Source organism: Oncorhynchus nerka, linkage group LG15 (assembly GCF_034236695.1).
Source record: "Oncorhynchus nerka isolate Pitt River linkage group LG15, Oner_Uvic_2.0, whole genome shotgun sequence".
NCBI classification, from domain to species: domain Eukaryota; kingdom Metazoa; phylum Chordata; class Actinopteri; order Salmoniformes; family Salmonidae; genus Oncorhynchus; species Oncorhynchus nerka.
Window position 1 is genome coordinate 43,535,523 of NC_088410.1, and position 18,814 is coordinate 43,554,336.

Consider the following 18,814-nt stretch of genomic DNA (forward strand, 5'->3'; position numbering starts at 1 on the left):
GAAGCGTCCACCCCCACTACCATGACTCCTACCATGGTGAAGGAGGTGCAGCGGTTCTTGGGGTTTGCCAATTACTACTGGAGGTTTATCCAGGGTTTTGGCCAGTTAGCGGCCCCATTACCTCACTGCTGAAGTGGGGGGCGATGCATTTGCGGTGGTCGGCGGAGGCGGATGCACCCGTGTTGGCGCACCCAGACCCCTCTCTAGCATTCATAGTGGGGGTGGACGCGTCCGAGGCTGGGGTGGGTGCCGTGCTATCACAGCGCTCGGGTACGCCACCAAAACTCTGCCCCTGCGCTTTCTTTTCGAGGAAGCTCAGTCCGGCGGAGCGTAACTATGATGTGGGGGACCGGGAGTTGTTAGCGGTGGTCAAGGCCCTGAGGGTGTGGAGGCACTGGCTTGAGGGGGCTAAGCACCCCTTTCTCACCATCAGAATCTGGAGTATATTCGGGTAGCTAGGAGACTGAATCCACGTCAGGCAAGGTGGGCCATGTTCTTCACCCGATTCAGGTTTACTCTGTCATATAGACCAGGCTCCCTGAACGTAAAGGCTGACGCGCTGTTCCGTCTTTATGACACGGAGGATCGGTCCACCGAGCCTACTCCCATCCTTCCAGCCTCGAGTCTGATGGCACCAGTGGTATGGGAGGTGGACTCGGACATCGAGCGGGCGTTACGGGCGGAGCCTGCGCCTCCTCAGTGTCTGGCTGGGCGTAAGTACGTCCCGCTTGGTGTTCGGGACCAACTGATTTGGTGGGCTCACACCCTACCCTCATCGGGTCATCCTGGGGTGGTGAGGACAGTGCGGGGCCTCCGGGGGAAGTATTGGTGGCCCACCTTGGCTAGGGACGTTAGGGTTTATGTCTCTTCCTGTTCAGTGTGCCCCAGAGTAAGGCTCCTAGGCACCTTCCTAGAGGGAAGTTACACCCCCTCCCTGTTCCACAACGGCCATGGTCTCACTTATCAGTAGATTTCCTGACCGATCTCCCCACGTCTCAAGGGAAAACTACGGTTTTGCTGGTTGTGCATCGGTTTTCTAAGTTCTGCCGTCTCCTCCCGTTGCCCGGTCTCCCTACAGCCCTACAGACTGCGGAGGCGTTATTCACCCACGTCTTCCGGCACTACGGGGTGCCGGAGGACATCGTCTCTGATCAGGGTCCCCAGTTCACGTCCCGGGTATGGAGGGCGTTCATGGAGCGTCTGGGGGTCTCGGTCAGCCTGACCTCCGGTTATCACCCCGAGAGTAATGGGCAGGTGGAGAGAGTGAGCCAGGAGGTGGGTAGGTTTCTGCGGTCGTATTGCCAGGACCGACCCAGCGAGTGGTCTAGGTATGTCCCATAGGCGGGAGTTGGCCCAAAACTCACTCCATCACGAAACCTACCCTCCGCTTGCCCTGCCGGAAGCTGGCGCCGCAGTGTGTGGGGCCCTTCAAAGTCCTGAGGAGGATAAACGAGGTGTGTTATCGATTACAACTCCCTTCCTATTATCGTATTAACCCCTCGTTTCATGTGTCTCTCCTCAGGCCGGTGGTAGCTGGTCCCCTGCAGGATGGTGAGGTGCCGGAGGTCCCTCCTCCCCCTCTGGACATCGAGGGGTCGATACCATTCTGGACTCGAGACGCCGGGTGAGGGGCCTGCAGTACCTCGTGGACTGGGAGGGGTACGGTCTGGAGGAGAGGTGCTGGGTACCGGTGGGGGACATCTTGGATCCGTCAATGTTGAGGGATTTCCATCGCCTCCATCCGGATCGCCCTGCGCTTCGCCCTCCAGGTCGCCCTCGAGGCCGGTGTCGGCGTTGCTAAGCATTTGAGTGCAAAGTTTGCAACTCTTTCTTCTGAAGACATGAATATAAATATGAAAACATAGTCTGCTATGTCAGTCATAGTGAAGGTCTTTGACTCCTCTGCATCAATAGGGTTGGAACCATAGCCGCGGGAAGTAGGGGTGTTAAGGGCGCTGCAGTACCCAGGAAAACATACAAAAATACAAAAAATATATATTAAATCATCGCTGCACCCCCACCCCCAAACTACTTCCCGTGGCTATGGTTGGAACCATGATCTTCCATACACTGAACTAAAGCGAACGCATCACACAATCCAAAACATGTTACACTTCACCCCCTTTTGACCTCTACATCCAAGTCAGAACACCACTGTGACTGCGGACTCAGACTGTGTTAGCCCACTGAGCTAAAGCCGGTAGCCTAGCGGTTAGAGTGTTGGGCCAGTAACCGAAAGGTCGCTGGTTTGAATATCAGAGCCAGCAAAGTGAAAAGTCTGTCGATGTGCCATTTAGCTAGGAACTTTACCCTAATTTGCTCCAAGGGATCTGTACTACTATGGGTGACCCTGTAAAACAACACATGCACCTATCTGGTGTATGTGACAATAAAAAATATTTTTTTTGTATAGGCATTAGCTCTGAGTGTCAACGCAGGTCTTCAGGTCTCACTCAGGCAAGGTTATTATCTGAGCGTGGTTCATCGCTTTTCTTGAGGTCCATCCCTCACAGTGAACAACCCCCTTAGGTCCTAGAGACTCTACTTATACTGCACATAACTCATTAGAATTGACTACAGTATCACACCGCATCAACCCTAACACCAATTATTCCACCGACTCAAGCTTAATCAGCATAACAGCCCACTTCAACACTTCTTCATTATCATGTCATTATCATTGTATAGGGCAAAATGTCTTGGTGTGCATATGGTGTCTTGGTGTATAGGCCCTATTAGCAATCATGTCATATAAACTTAAAGTATTGCAAGTCAATTCCATACATTGGGATTGTAAATCAAATCAAAATCAAATCAAATCAAATGTATTTATATAGCCCTTCGTACATCAGCTGATATCTCAAAGTGCTGTACAGAAACCCAGCCTAAAACCCCAAACAGCAAACAATGCAGGTGTAAATTAGGCTTATTCGTTATACATGATCCTGAGAGACACAATGTTGGAGCGGTCAAATAGCCTACAGTAAGAATAGAGCCGTGTTTGTCACTTTTGTCGATGTTCCATGTTTGAAAGATTATCCGGCCTAATTACATTTTATTGGAATGTATTTGTGTTCACAGCCACTGAATAATGCTAATCTAAGACCATGTTGGGAAACTCCATCCCTTGCATTAATTAATAATGGGAGCTGGAATAATGAGAATAAATAAGATTAGGTTAACCAACGGGCAGATTTTTTTTCGCAGTCCGGAGAAAACACAGTGGGTGTGTGGAGAGGTCCGCCTAATGAGGTAAGGACATAACAATAGCAATTTGTGCTGCGCGTCATTTTGTGGCTGTAGATGTGTACTGCTGTTGGCGTGCGCGCCCGCGTGTATTGTTTGCTGCTGAGTCAGGCGCGTCCACTCTCCATCAACACGGTCTGTTGCTCTATCCCAGTCTCTCTCGCTCTCTCCGTGCATTACCTCCCCACTTTTCTTCCTCTGTCCAGTGGACTTTGTTTTATACAGCGACGTCAATTTTCATTGGATACGCGGTGGCATGAGTGCCAGGAATATTGAGGTGCTGGTTTCTCCGCGTCGTTTATTTAAAAAAATATTTTTTAGCTATTGACAACTTGTTTATTTTTTAGCGCAGTGGTAGTCCACGGCGCCGGCTGGATCCAACCAGTAGTGTTTACATTCCTTTACATTACCGTAAACTGTAAGAGGTTTTGCTTTATGAATGAACAACGAGAAGGAAATACACGGGATTGTGAAACTCTTCAACCACGGTCGCGGGGAGCGAGTCACCGATATGAGGGATTAACGTCCCCATACTCGGGACTCATTGCGGAAAAGCCTCTCACTGCGGACCCATGTGAAAACGCACGGTGGGAGAACGTGTTCAAGGCATTGACCAGCAGAAACCCGTGGTGACCATGTAAGTTGCTGTCTGCACCTCATGAATTGATGCAAAAGACAGGGTAGTCTACTTTCCTCCCGCGTTTCTACTGTGTGCTTGTACCACGCATGTTTTTGCCAATAATGGGCTATGAATGGGATAATTGCATAATAATAATTAAATTCTCAATTGTTTTTTAAATCTAAACAAATCCGACAGAGCAACGCCTATCGGTGTCATTCGCTCAATGACACAACCTGATGCAGTGTCTCCGTGATAGACATGTATAATAAGAGGAAAAGGCTCTAAATTCCCTCCTTGTTGCATCTCTCACAGGCGCAGTATTAGAGACACGTTCACCTGACTTCCCCCTAATTCCCTCCTTTGCAGCATCCCACACTGCATTTGAGAGACACATCACATTCACCCTACCTACCCCCATAGTGTACCAGGCAGCACACCATATCTGTCAGCCCATCTCTGCTTGTCTGGTTCCTAATGGGTCTGACCCTGACTGTGTCCCCCCCATCTGGTGTGCTTTACTTACAGGTCCATTCATATTGTTGCGCTGGGCAGTGAGTGCCCCGGGGGAGTGGGGCCAGGAGAAGAGGCCATGGGTCAGGGCCAGCTCCAGGGGGGCCTGCTGTGGAGTTATTTGGGCCACGGCGCCATGGCCGGAGGGCCTGAGGAGAGCAGCCTGTCCAACCCGGCCTTCATGGAGTACACGTCCCACGTTTTTGGAGACGTCACTGTGGTGGTGCAGGACTGCCCTAGCTGGGTAAGTGTGTGTGTGTGTTTTGGCTCTGGAGATGTTGGGGTGAGTGATTATTTTTATATTATTTCAAAATGTTTTTCGCTACATTGTTGGGAAGGGCCCTAAAGTAAGCATTTCCCTGTTAGTCTACTTTCCTGAGCTTTGTCTTCACCCAACGGTGGCTAATCTTTTACCTTTCAGAATAGATTTCATTAGTGGAGACAGATGTAGGTTATCAGGGGCCAAGCCAGACCAATAAGCAGGCAGGGAAAAATGCATTTGTATGGTCAGATGAATATTGTCGTTATAAAGGAGTGAGTCACTCTTCCAGCCACTGTTTGTGTTTGTTTACCTGGCCTCCTTGAGTGTGAGGAGCGCTCTTGAGATGCACATGCATTTTGAATTCCGAAACTGTTTTCAGCAAGGGCAGTGGAACAAATCTGACCACTTCTTCTCAGGTCTGATGGAGACTGATTACAAGTCGCAATTAACAGTTATTTTTTTAGGGGGAGTGGGGCTTAAACTGGATCTGGGAAATGGGCCCTATAATGTTGATACTAAAAACACCAGCGCCTTGTGTCACACTTAAACAGCCTTGGTTATCAGTGCAACTTGTAGTGCAGATATTTAGGGGTCTCGTGCATGACAGTACGTGGCCTTCAGATTGCAGGACTGCATAGGACAAAGGCAAAGCAGCTAGCAAAGTACTGCTCTGTGTCAGCTGTCATGGGCAGCCTAGCAGTTTGGAGAAAAATATATCCGTGTCCTGTAAAATGTTTGAATCCTCGACTGTAATGTGATTTGTGGATTCAAATAAAGTATTTAAAATGTGTGTATGTACTCTGTGTGTGGACAGGATCTGTTGGACAGTGACTGGGCCAGTGTGCGGAGCGTTCTAGAACAGGCTGACATCCTGGTCATCAAGTACTCGATCAACGACAAGATGGCCTTCCAGCAGGTGCGCAACGGATATGCCCCTAGACTCCGCCCCCTACTACGTCACTGGGGCGTGCCCGTCATTTTGGTTGCTGTGGGCGCACGCCTAAACGGTGAGATCCCATTGGTCTATCCTTGACCACAACACCATTTTGTCCTGTTGGGACATGTTGTGTCTTCTTGTGCTGTATTACCATGCACTTACCACATGCCAGGTCATGATCTTAAATAAAATACAAATCTTAATGGACCTGCCTGGCTAAATAAGGATGATATTTTGTATCATGAGTCAAGTGGTGAAGTTTTGCTAGGCAGTCTTACATTACGTTGCAGTCAGTGGTTGCCTCATAGCACTTAGAGTATAGAAATATTGACAATGATCGGTTATGTGGCCTCACACCATTCATAAAAGGTTATGACATCCAACCATGTTTATGACATTTGACTCAACACTGTTTTTACGATCCAATAAACCCAAACTAATATCATCCAAAAATCACAGAATTTTGAGTCTTTTGAAATAGTCTTAATTAATTGATCTTTATATTTGCAAATTTGACAAATATGGCTTACCAAACGATTGCTACATTACATACTCTCGGAGCAGGGAAAATTGCTGAAGGAGTGGATTTGTCTGTTCCCTGTCCTCTCAGTTAAGAGCATGATGCTCATCTTATGATTCAATCTCAAACAGGCCCCAGGATTTTGTCTCTAAGTAATGTCTTTGTGGCTAAAACAACAAACAAACCAAGCATAATTTGGTGCAAGAAAGAAGTAGGCAAAGTCCAAAGCCTGACACACACACACACATACACAAAGAACCACAGTACATTTTGGTGGTACAGTGTGACATGTAGCACATGTACACACATAGCATGTACACACATGTACACACATAGCCAGGACAGCGGAGTCAATCACCACCTTCCGGAGACACCTGAAACCCCACCTCTTTCAGGAATACCTAGGATAGGATAAAGTAATCCTTCTCACCCCCCTTAAAAGATTTAGATGCACTATTGTAAAGTGGCTGTTCCACTGGATGTCTTAAGGTGAACGCACCAATTTGTAAGTCGCTCTGGATAAGAGCGTCTGCTAAATGACTTAAATGTAAATGTAGCATTGCCCAGGTCGGTGGTATTAAACTAGCAAAGTATTAACCATCAAGCCCACTTTAATGTCTATATGCGTGACCATAAGTCATTTTCATTTCAGCGGTATAAACAAATCCAGGACATTCATGATGGGTTACTTTTTAGCACAGTGAGATTCTTTTAGATCTTGCCAGAGCTTCATTGCAAGATGATAATAGTATTTGATAACTCTTTGGTGGTGAGAGAGGGACCTTGTGGGATAGTGGTGGACCTGACACTATGTTTTTGTGTTGTTTTGTCACTGCTTTTATTGTCTATGCTAAAACTATCCCCTAATGAATGTGGAGAATGACAGCTGTGTTTCCTGTTGCCTTGGTTTAGGAGACCACCTAGGGCAGAATCATTGCAGGACACGTCACATACTGTACACGCACACACACACCACAGACAGTGTCTGGCTTTCACTCTATGCCTGTAGTTTTATTAGCAGAGTGATTTATCCCTTGCATTTGGCACTGAGCAGACCGCCTCACTCTTTCTGTCTCTCTCTCTGGCTCCTTCTCTGCTTTTATGCTGTTTCTGTATCTCTTTACTCCTCCCTCCATTTCTCTTCATATTCTCACACGCTGACTGTCTCTCTGCATGTAGGCTACAGTATGCGCATGCACGGTGTGCCTCTGTGCATGCATTGTAAATCTGTCTGAATTTCAGTATGTGGTTATATCTTTGATGGATAAAAGAAAATCTTGATATGTTCTGCTGGAAGTTCTATGGGTAATATCTATTTTTTGCAGGTGTGCGTTTAGAGGAGGTAAATGTTGTCCTGTCTCACTCACTTCTTCTCTGTCCCCTCACTGTCCAGATGAGGGGCCCCCCTGCACGTGCCCCCTGTGTGCATCAGACTGGAGCAGCTGTGTCCCCCATAGTGAGGGCCTGCAGCTCTCTAGGGACCTGGGGGCCACTTACCTGGAGCTGCCCTCTCTGAACCATGTCTTTGTGGGTCGCTACTTTGGCAGCGTGGTGAGTGTCGGCATCAGCCAGTTATGAACAGATTATATTGTTTGATGGTGTGATATATGATTGGAGTGTTCTATGTTATCAATCATCATCGATGATGCAGATGGCAAATTATTGGCCATTGTACTAGTGAAGATAAGAATGGGGACCGGCTGCTATGTGATTAAAATGTTTTATTGGTGTGTGTGGGTTTATTCTAACAAGCGTGCGTTTTGTGTATGTTTTCAGCTGGAGTACTTCATGATTCAGTGTTTGAAGCAGAAGGCCAAAGAGAGGCCGGAGAAGAGGCGGAGCAACAAGCTGAATGAGCCCCACCCCCCTCATCTGGAACAGCCAGGTGAGAGATTGGCATTGCAAGATGAGAAGCCTCTTTAAATAATTTATATGCGTCTTTGTATGGTATCAACTTTACTTGTGGTGTTCCTCAGGGTTTAATTCTCAACCCTTTCTTGTTCTCTCTGCACATGCTGCTGTTGTTGTTAACATGCTACTACATATTATTGTTAACTTAAATTATATTTAACATTTTTAAATCAGCCAACCGTTTGAGTTTGAACTAAATCGATAGCAGACACAGATTAGTGGAATAGTGTGCTATTTGTGACAAGATTAGTGGAATAGTGTTAAGATTTCTTCGACAATTGCTCCAGTATAGTAGATTAATTACTTTTGGGGATTTATTATTGCATGGATCCAAAGTCTGTGAGATCTGAGATGAGAACGCCAGGGCTATTTTGGGCTCATGGACTTCATTTTGAATTATGAAAAGAGAGTAATTGCACACATCCAAACATGCCACAGGAGACAAATAAAGCAATGAAAATGAATACAGACTCACCGTTTGCTGATCCTAAAGAACAGTTAGTGAAGCTTAGTGATAGTACTACAATACTCAAGTGACGAAGATCATATCATGTTGGTTGAAACATTGTTGAAACGTTGTCACTTCAATAGAAGATAGCATTTCTGTGTAGCAAACAGTTAGTGGACCATTTTCTTCCTTTACTAAATATAGAATATAGACTTTCATTGCTTTATCAAAGTGTCGAATCATCTGTTTAGTCAGCCCTTCACCCTATAGTGTTTATTATTTTATTCTTTATTCCTGTAAATGTGCTATTACAAATTTGACACCTATCTGTGTTCATGGACACAGAAATAGAACACACGGCTAAGCCGGCCGTGACCAGGAGTCCCATAGGGTGGTGCACAATTGGCCCAGCGCCGTCCAGGTTAAGGGAGGGTTTGACCGGGGTGCTTTACTTGGCTCATCGCACTCTAGCGACTCCTTGTGACGGGCTGGGCGCCTGCAGGCGGATTTTGGTCGTCAGTTGAACAGTGTTTCCTCCAACACATTGGTGCAGCTGGCTTCCGGTTTAAGCGAGCGGGTGTTAAGAGATACGGCTTGGCGGGTCATGACTCGACCTTCGACTCTCCTGAGCCTGTTGGGGAGTTGCAGCGATGAAATAAGATCGTAATCACGTAATTGGGGAGAAAAAGGGGGCAGAAATTACAAAAAAAAATCTAAAATAAAAATACGAACACATGGCTAAGCTACTGTAAACGTACTGAATATAGCAGCCTTCCATTTTGCTATGTCTGATGAACTTTGGCCTGGTGATTGACAGATAAGAGCAACACTGCCAAAGTGGGTGCGTGGGTGGGCTGGCTTGGCTGGTGCCCGTCCAACTACTTAACTTTCTCTCGTTATAGTGCACAGTCCATGAAATATGAAGTGCATTGATTCCTGGACAGCCTTGCCTGTATACCAGGCTAAAACAGAGTGGCCATAAAAAAGTGATGAGGTGCACAGGGGTACAGCATGGATTAAGCATAAATAGGTTTATAATAGAACAGTGATTTACATACCTTCACACTCTCTCGCTCTGTTTACCTTTTACTTAATATTCTCTGCTTTTCCCTCATCCCTCGTTCCCACGCCCAACTCCCTAAGCTAACTGTCTGATCATCTTTCTGTTCTCCCTCTTTTTTTTCTCATCAATCCTTTATTCTTTCGCCCCCTCTTTCAACCTTCTCCCCTCCATCCATTTTCTGTCTGTTTCTTTCTCTTGATCTCTCTCTCGCTAACCTTCCCCATTTTTATTCCATCCGAGCCACATGCGTAACAATGTTGACACTTACTCCTCCCCTTTTCCCTCTGTGCTTTCACTCTCCTCTCTCATTCCAACATCTCATCTCCTCTCTTCCCTTTTCTCCCACGACTCCCCCTTTCCTGTACCCATCTCTCACTCCATCCCTTCAGCGCGTCTTCCCCCCATCCGAGTGGAGGAGTCCAGCTTCTCTAAGGACCTACAGTGGCTGCTGGAGCGTGGCGGCCAGTTCGCCGACGTGGCCTTCTACTCTGGGGACTCTGGCAAGGAACTGGGCTGGGGGCACGCCGCTGTGCTCTGTGCTGTCAGTCCCTATTTCAGACAGCTGCTGCTGGGCCCCAAGGCCAGGGAGAGGCCCATATCGCGCTGCGCCTGCCGGGGGGATGGCCGGGGGGATGGTGGCCCCCCATCGCTGCTCTCCACCTGGGATGGGGGCCTGGGCATGGAGGACGGGTCGCGGCCCGACGGGCATCTGGCTGGACGGCTATCGCGCCTGGTGGTGAAGGACCCACTGCTGTGCCTGTGTCTATGGGAGACACTCATGTTCCTCTACCGAGGTAAACTACTGGTTTAAGTTCTGTTGTTTTGAAACAAGCTTAAATGTCAAAGTTAGTTTAAGTGCCAAGTGCTTTAAGCATGTGGATCAGCACTAGAGAGCGAAGCTTTAGCTAAGTGAGCTAATGTCTGCTTTGGTAGGTGCAATCATTTGCAGTGGATAATTTCCCATCACTGTATGAAACATCCTGCTATGACTCTATCCGTAGTCTCCATGGTGTGTGTGTGTGTGTTGGCTGTGCTTAGTCATGGTACCACATAAAGATCATCAGTGTTTAATTAAGATGATTTTACCCTCCATTTAACCTGCATTGTGAACCAAACTAACCAATTAACCTTTTCCTTGAGTCGACCTACCGTTGTCTTGGAGGAAATTTCAGCGGTTGATTTTCAGCGAGAAAGCTTTATGTCACAGCTTGGAATTAATCTCCTGAATGAGGTGTTTGTGGGATATTACCCTGCGCTGGGTGTTTAAATTAATCCTTGTATCAGCTAAAGTACCTCCATAAAAAGTGATGAGCTAATACCCCTATAACTCACCTCCTCCTGCTGCAATGGTCTGTTTGCCTTCATATATGAAGGAATACTCCACCCACCCCTTCCACCTTCAAGGCTGCCTGAAGGACTGTTGTTTGATGATTTCAAGGAATATGCTAATTGAAAGAGTTTTCCTGCCTATTCCTTGGGATACTAACTCACGGTCAATGGTTTTTCTTTCTCACAGGTACTTTCTGAAAAGTAGGCCACTGTGATGTAGTTATGAGTGTGACTCTGTGGATCTTTTCGTATTTGCATTGGTGTTCCTACAATATTATGTTATATGAGAGAGAGTACACAAAGTTGTTTATATTTGAGTCAATAACCATGTTTCCAACCACAGTTTTTATGCGAGTGATGGAAGTTTCGGTACAATTTCATTCTGGTGACATGATGATCGAAGCTTGACTGCCATTTGACAAATAAATATTCTCGCTCTTATCCATAATAATCTCATCATTTAGACTACCCGCACAGCCTACCCGCACTGTATCTGCGAGCTGTTGTCTAGAATGCATATGTCAAGACTAGAATAGGCCCATATGCTATTTAACGCAACAGTTTTTGTGACAAAACCATCGGTAGAGTTGAAAATGCGATGGAAACATATTGCAATTTAGATTTGTATTCGGTAGATGAAAATGTAAGCGAAAAAGTACATTTTGTCTGCACTACGTCATCGCACACTGATTTTTATCCGTAAACAAGTCAGTTGGTGAAAACACTCCACTGGTGGGGAAATTAGCATATTTTCTTTATGCAGATTTATGTGGTAGCATATGTATTAGTTTTTCTGTGGTAGCCTATATATTAGTATTAGGGTATATCTGTTTCCGTGGTATGAGTATTATAGTGTTTATACACTGAGTATACCAAACATTAGGAACAGCTTCCTAATATTGAGTTACACCCTTCCCCCCCAATTTGTCGGGCCGTGTACTCTACAAGGTGTCAAGCGTTCCACAGGGATGCTGGCCCATGTTGACTCCAATGCTTCTCACACTTGTGTCAAGTTGACTGGATGTTCTTTGGGTAGTGGACCATTCATGAGACACACGGAAAACTGTTGTGTGAAAAATCCAGCAGTATTGCAGTTCTTGACACAAACCGGTGCACCTGGCACCTACTACTGTACCCCGTTTGAAGGCACTTAAATCTTTTGTCTTGCCCATTCACCCTCTGAATGGCACACATGCACAATCCATGTCTCAATTGTCTCAATCTTCTTTAACCTGTCTCCTCCCCTTCATCTACACCGATTGAAGTGGATTTAACAAGTGACATCAATAAGGGATCATGGCTTTCACCTGGTCAGTCTGTCATGGAAAGAGCAGGTGTTCTTAATGTTTTGTATACAGACTCAATACTGTATATGAGTGTCTGTTTTTGTGGTATACAGTGTCAGGAAAAAGTATGTGAACCCTTTGCAATTACCTGGATTTCTGCATAAATTGGTCATCAAATTTGATCTGGTCTTCATCTAAGTCACAATAGACAAACACAATGTGCTTAAACTAATAACACACAAAGTATTTTTCTTGTCTATATTGAATTTATAATTTAAACATTCACAGTGTAGGTTAGAAAAAGTATGTGAACCCCTAGGCTAATGACTTCTCCAAAAGCTAATTGGAGTCAGGAGTCAGCTACCCAGGAGTCCAATCAATGAGACGAGTTTGGAGATGGTTGGTTAGAGCTGCCCTATAAAAATACTCACAAAATTTGAGTTTGCTATTCACAAGAAGCATTGCCTGATGTAAACCATGCCTTGAACAAAAGAGATCTCAGAAGACCTACGATTAATAATTATTGACTTGCATAAAGCTGGAAAGGGTTACAAAAGTATCTCTAAAAGCCTTAATGTTCATCAGTCCACGATAAGACAAATTGTCTATAAATGGAGAAAATTCAGCACTGTTGCTACTCTCCCTAGGAGTGGCCATCCTGTAAAGATGACTGCAAGAGCACAGCGCAGAATGCTCAATGAAGTTTAGAAGAATCCTAGTGTCAGCTATAGAAATTTCTGGAACATGCTAACATCTCTTGACGAGTCTACGACACGTAAAACACTAAACAAGAATAGTGTTTATTGGAGGACACCATGGAAGAAGCCACTGTTGTCCAAAAAAAACATTGCTGCACGTCTGAAGTTAGCAAATGAGAACCAGGATGTTCCACAGCGCTACTGGCAAAATATTCTGTGGACAGATTAAGCTAAAGTTGAGTTGTTTAAAAGGAACACACAACACTATGTGTGGAGATAAAAAGGCACAGCACATCAACATCAAAACCTCATCCCAACTCAAAAGTATGGGGGAGGGAGCATCATGATTTGAGGCTGCTTTGCTGCCTCAGGGCCTGGACAGCATGCTATCATCTACAGAAAAATGAATTCCCGAGTTTATCAAGACATTTTGCAGGAGAATGTAAGGCTATCTGTCTGCCAATTGAAGCTCAACAGACGTTGGGTGATGCAACAGGACAACGACCCGAAACAGAGAAGTAAATCAACAACAGAATGTCTTCAACAGAAGAAAATACGCCTTCTGGACCTCAACATGGTGGTGGCAGCATCATGGTTTGGGCCTGCTTTTCTTCAGCAGGGACAGGGAAGATGGTTAAAATTGATGGGAAGATGGATGGAGCCAAATACAGGACCATTCTGGAAGAAAACCTGATGGAGTCTGCAAAAGACCTGAGACTGGGACGGAGATTTGTCTTCCAACAAGACAATGATCCAAAACATAAAGCAAAATCTACAATGGAATGGTTCAAAAATAAACATATCCAGGTGTTAGAATGGCCAAGTCAAAGTCCAGACCTGAATCCAATCGAGAATCTGTGGAAAGAACTGAAAACTGCTGTTCACAAATGCTCTCTATCCAACCTCACTGAGCTCGAGCTGTTTTGCAAGGAGGAATGGGAAAAAATTTCAGTCTCTCGATGTGCAAAACTGATAGAGACATACCCCAAGCGACTTACAGCTGTAATCGCAGCAAAAGGTGGCGCTACAAAGTATTAACTTAAGGGGGCTGAATAATTTTGCACGTCCAATGTTTCAGTTTTTGATTTGTTAAAAACGTTTGAAATATCCAATAAATGTCGTTCCACTTCATGATTGTGTCCCACTTGTTGTTGATTCTTCACAAAAAATACAGTTTTATATCTTTATGTTTGAAGTCTGAAATGTGGCAAAAGTTCGCAAAGTTCAAGGGGGCCGAATACTTTCGCAAGGCACTGTATACACTACTGGTCAAAAGTTTTAGAACACCTACTCATTCAAGGGTTTTTCTTTATTTGTACTATGTTGTAGAATAATAGTGAAGACATCAAAACTATGAAATAACACATATGGAATCATGTAGTAACCAAAAAAGTGTTAAACAAATCAAAATACACTGCTCAAAAAAATAAAGGGAACACTTAAACAACACAATGTAATTCCAAGTCAATCACACTTCTGTGAAATCAAACTGTCCACTTAGGAAGCAACACTGATTGACAATAAATTTCACATGCTGTTGTGCAAATGGAATAGACAACAGGTGTAAATTATAGGCAATTAGCAAGACACCCCCAATAAAGGAGTGGTTCTGCAGGTGGTGACCACAGACCACTTCTCCGTTCCTATGCTTCCTGGCTGATGTTTTGGTCACTTTTGAATGCTGGCGGTGCTTTCACTCTAGTGGTAGCATGAGACGGAGTCTACAACCCACACAAGTGGCTCAGGTAGTGCAGCTCATCCAGGATGGACCATCAATGCGAGCTGTGGCAAGAAGGTTTGCTGTGTCTGTCAGCGTAGTGTCCAGAGCATGAAGGCGCTACAAGGAGACAGGCCAGTACATCAGGAGGTGTGGAGGAGGCCGTAGGAGGGCAACAACCCAGCAGCAGGACCGCTACCTCCGCCTTTGTGCAAGGAGGAGCATTGCCAGAGCCCTGCAAAATGACCTCCAGCAGGCCACAAATGTGCATGTGTCTGCTCAAACGGTCAGAAACAGACTCTATGAGGGTGGTATGAGGGCCTGACGTCCACAGGTGGGGGTTGTGCTTTACAGCCCAACACCGTGCAGGACGTTTGGCATTTGCCAGAGAACACCAAGATTGGCAAATTTGCCACTGGCGCCCTGTGCTCTTCACAGATGAAAGCAGGTTCACACTGAGCACATGTGACAGACGTGACAGAGTCTGGAGACGCCGTGGAGAACGTTCTGCTGCCTGCAACATCCTCCAGCATGACCGGTTTGGCGGTGGGTCAGTCATGGTGTGGGGTGGCATTTCTTTGGGGGGCCGCACAGCCCTCCATGTGCTCGCCAGAGGTAGCCTGACTGCCATTAGGTACCGAGATGAGATCCTCAGACCCCTTGTGAGACCATATGCTGGTGCGGTTGGCCCTGGGTTCCTCCTAATGCAAGACAATGCTAGACCTCATGTGGCTGGAGTGTGTCAGCAGTTCCTGCAAGAGGAAGGCATTGATGCTATGGACTGGCCCGCCCGTTCCCCAGACCTGAATCCAATTGAGCACATCTGGGACATCATGTCTCACTCCATCCACCAATGCCACGTTGCACCACAGACTGTCCAGGAGTTGGCGGATGCTTTAGTCCAGGTCTGGGAGGAGATCCCTCAGGAGACCATCCGCCACCTCATCAGGAGCATGCCCAGGCATTGTAGGGAGGTCATACAGGCACATGGAGGCCACACACACTACTGAGCCTCCTTTTGACTTGTTTTAAGGACATTAGATCAAAGTTGGATCAGCCTGTAGTGTGGTGTTCCACTTTAATTTTGAGTGTGACTCCAAATCCAGACCTCCATGGGTTGATAAATTTGATTCCCATTGATCATTTTTGTGTGATTTTGTTGTCAGCACATTCAACCATGTAAAGAAAAAAGTATTTAATAAGAATATTTCATTCATTCAGATCTAGGATGTGTTATTTTAGTGTTTTTAGTGTTTTTTGAGCAGTGTATATTTTATATTTAAGATTCTTCAAATAGCCACCCTTTGCCTTGATGACAGCTTTGCACACTATTGGCATTCTCTCAACCAGCTTCACCTGGAATGATTTTCCAACAGTCTTGAAGGAGTTCCCACATATGCCTTGCACTTGTTGGCTGCTTTTCCTTCACTCTGCGGTCCGACTCATCCCAAACCATCTCAATTTGGTTGAGGTCGGGGGATTGTGGAGACCATGTCATCTGATGCAGCACTCCATCACTCTCACACAGCCTGGAGGTGTGTTGGGTCATTGATCTGTTGAAAAATCAATTATAGTCCCACTAAGCCCAAACCAGATTGGATGGTGTATCACTGCGGAATGCTGTGGTAGCTATGCTGGTTAAGTGTGCCTTGAAGTTTAAATAAATCACAGACAGTGTCACCAGCAAAGCACCTACACACCATCCATAACACCTCCTCCTCCATGCTTTACAGTGGGAAAAACGCATGCGGAGATCACCCGTTCACCCACACAAATCTCCAATTTGGACTCCAGACCAAAATACAAATTTCCACCGGTCTAATATCAATTGCTCGTGTTTCTTGGCCCAATCAAGTCTCTTCTTCTTATTTGTGTCCTTTAGTAGTGTTTTTTGCAGCAATTCAACCATGAAGGCCTGATTCACACAGTCTCCTCTGAACAGTTGATGTTGAGATATGTCTGTTACTTGAAGTCTGTGAAGCATTTATTTGGGCTGCAATTTATGAGGCTGGTAACTCTAATAAACGTGTCCTCTGCAGCAGAGGTAACTCTGGGTCTTCCATTCCTGTGGCGGTCCTCATGAGAGCCAGTTTCATCATAGCGCTTGATGGTGTTTGCGACTGCACGTGAAGATACTTTAAAAGTTCTTGAAATGTTCCGCATTGACTGACCTTCATGTCTTAAAGTACTGTCGTTTCTCTTTGCTTATTTGAGCAGTTTTTTCTCAAACGCATTAAGAAGGAACTAAATTCCACAAATTAACTCCCTCATTGTCGTCACACGTCATCGGAGTGCGCAGCTGAACACTGTATGCTGGAAAACACCCGGTTTGTTATTTTTGATTAAAACAAAACCGCTACATATATTGCTAGAACCTATTTTTAAAATTTTAAATATCAGACATTTGAAAGATCTAGTTTTGACCGTCATAATACCTCTGACGGCAGTAACTTTACGAGCACTAATTATGGCCAATTTAGACTGAGAATAGTATCTAGTTATGGTAAGGGGTGAAGTAAGTATAGCCAGTTATAATTTTAATGGTTTAGCAGATTATAAAAAAAGATCAGTCTTTACCTGGCTAAAAGAAAAGGAATATAACACATACTGTTTACAGGAAACACACTCTACATCCTTAGATGAAGTTGTGTGGAAAAAGGAATGGGGTGGTGAAATATTTTCTGTCATGGACAAAGAACTCAAAAGGTATGATATTAACAAAAATGTTGATCTGAATGTGCAAATAGTTGGGAATTATTCGCAATTTTAGGTGGATCTTTTTTAATATGAAAGTGGACGAAAAAGAGATTTGGCTCATTAATCTTACAGTGGGGCAAAAAAGTATTTAGTCAGCCACCAATTGTGCAAGTTCTCCCACTTAAAAAGATGAGAGAGGCCTGTAATGTTCATCATAGGTACACTTCAACTATGACAAAATGAGAAAAAAAAATCCAGAAAATCACATTGTAGGATTTTAATTAATTAATTTGCAAATTATGGTGGAAAATAAGTATTTGGTCACCTACAAACAAGCAAGATGTCTGGCTCTCACAGACCTGTAACTTCTTCTTTAAGAGGCTCCTCTGTCATCCACTCGTTACCTGTATTAATGGCACCTGTTTGAACTTGTTATCAGTATAAAAGACACCTGTCCACAACCTCAAACAGTCACACTCCAAACTCCACTATGGCCAAGACCAAAGACCTGTCAAAGGACACCAGAAACAAATTTGTAGACCTGCACCAGACTGGGAAGACTGAATCTGCAATAGGTAAGCAGCTTGGTTTGAAGACATCAACTGTGGGAGCAATTATTAGGAAATGGAAGACATAGAAGACCACTGATAATCTCCCTCGATCTGGGGCTCCACGCAAGATCTCACCCCGTGGGGTCAAAAGGATCACAAGAACGGTGAGCAAAAATCCCAGAACCACACGGGGGGGCCTAGTGAATGACCTGCAGAGAGCTGGGACCAAAGTAACAAAGCCTACCATCAGTAACACACTACGCCGCCAGGGACTCAAATCCTGCAGTGCCAGACGTGTCCCCCTGCTTAAGCCAGTACATGTCCAGGCCCGTCTGAAGTTTGCTAGAGAGCATTTGGATGATCCAGAAGAAGATTAAGAGAATGTCATATGGTCAGATTAAACCAAAATATAACTTTTTGGTAAAAACTCAACTCGTCGTGTTTGGAGGACAAAGAATGCTGAGTTGCATTCAAAGAACACCATACCTACTGTGAAGCATGGGGGTGGAAACATCATGCTTTGGGGCTGTTTTTCTGCAAAGGGACCAGGACGACTGATCCGTGTAAAGGAAAGAATGAATGGGGCCATGTATCGTGAGATTTTGAATGAAAACCTCCTTCCATCAGCAAGGGCATTGAAGATGAAACGTGGCTGGGTCTTTCAGCATGACAATGATCCTAAACACACCACCCGGGCAACGAAGGAGTGGCTTCGTAAGAAGCATTTCAAGGTCCTGGAGTGGCCTAGCCAGTCTCCAGATCTCAACCCCATAGAAAATCTTTGGAGGAAGTTGAAAGTCCGTGTTTCCCAGCAACAGCCCCAAAACATCACTGCTCTAGAGGGGATCTGCATGGAGGAATGAGCCAAAATACCAGCAACAGTGTGTGAAAACCTTGTGAAAGACTTACAGAAAACGTTTGACCTCTGTCATTGCCAACAAAGGGTATATAACAAATAATTGAGAAACTTTTGTTGTTGACCAAATACTTATTTTCCACCATAATTTGCAAATAAAT

At 45.2% G+C, this 18,814-nt stretch overlaps 1 protein-coding gene across 1 annotated transcript in view; it reads left to right on the forward strand.

Moving 5' to 3' along the window:
* The first annotated feature begins 3,353 nt into the window (after positions 1–3,353).
* LOC115142752 (rho-related BTB domain-containing protein 3-like) overlaps positions 3,354–18,814 on the forward strand; it is a 29,549-nt gene continuing 14,088 nt past the window's right edge. The window contains 6 exon segments of the mRNA XM_065001629.1: positions 3,354–3,883; positions 4,394–4,622; positions 5,455–5,647; positions 7,491–7,648; positions 7,874–7,982; positions 9,909–10,313. Coding sequence (XP_064857701.1) covers positions 3,882–3,883; positions 4,394–4,622; positions 5,455–5,647; positions 7,491–7,648; positions 7,874–7,982; positions 9,909–10,313 — 1,096 coding nt within the window. The 5' untranslated portion in view covers positions 3,354–3,881.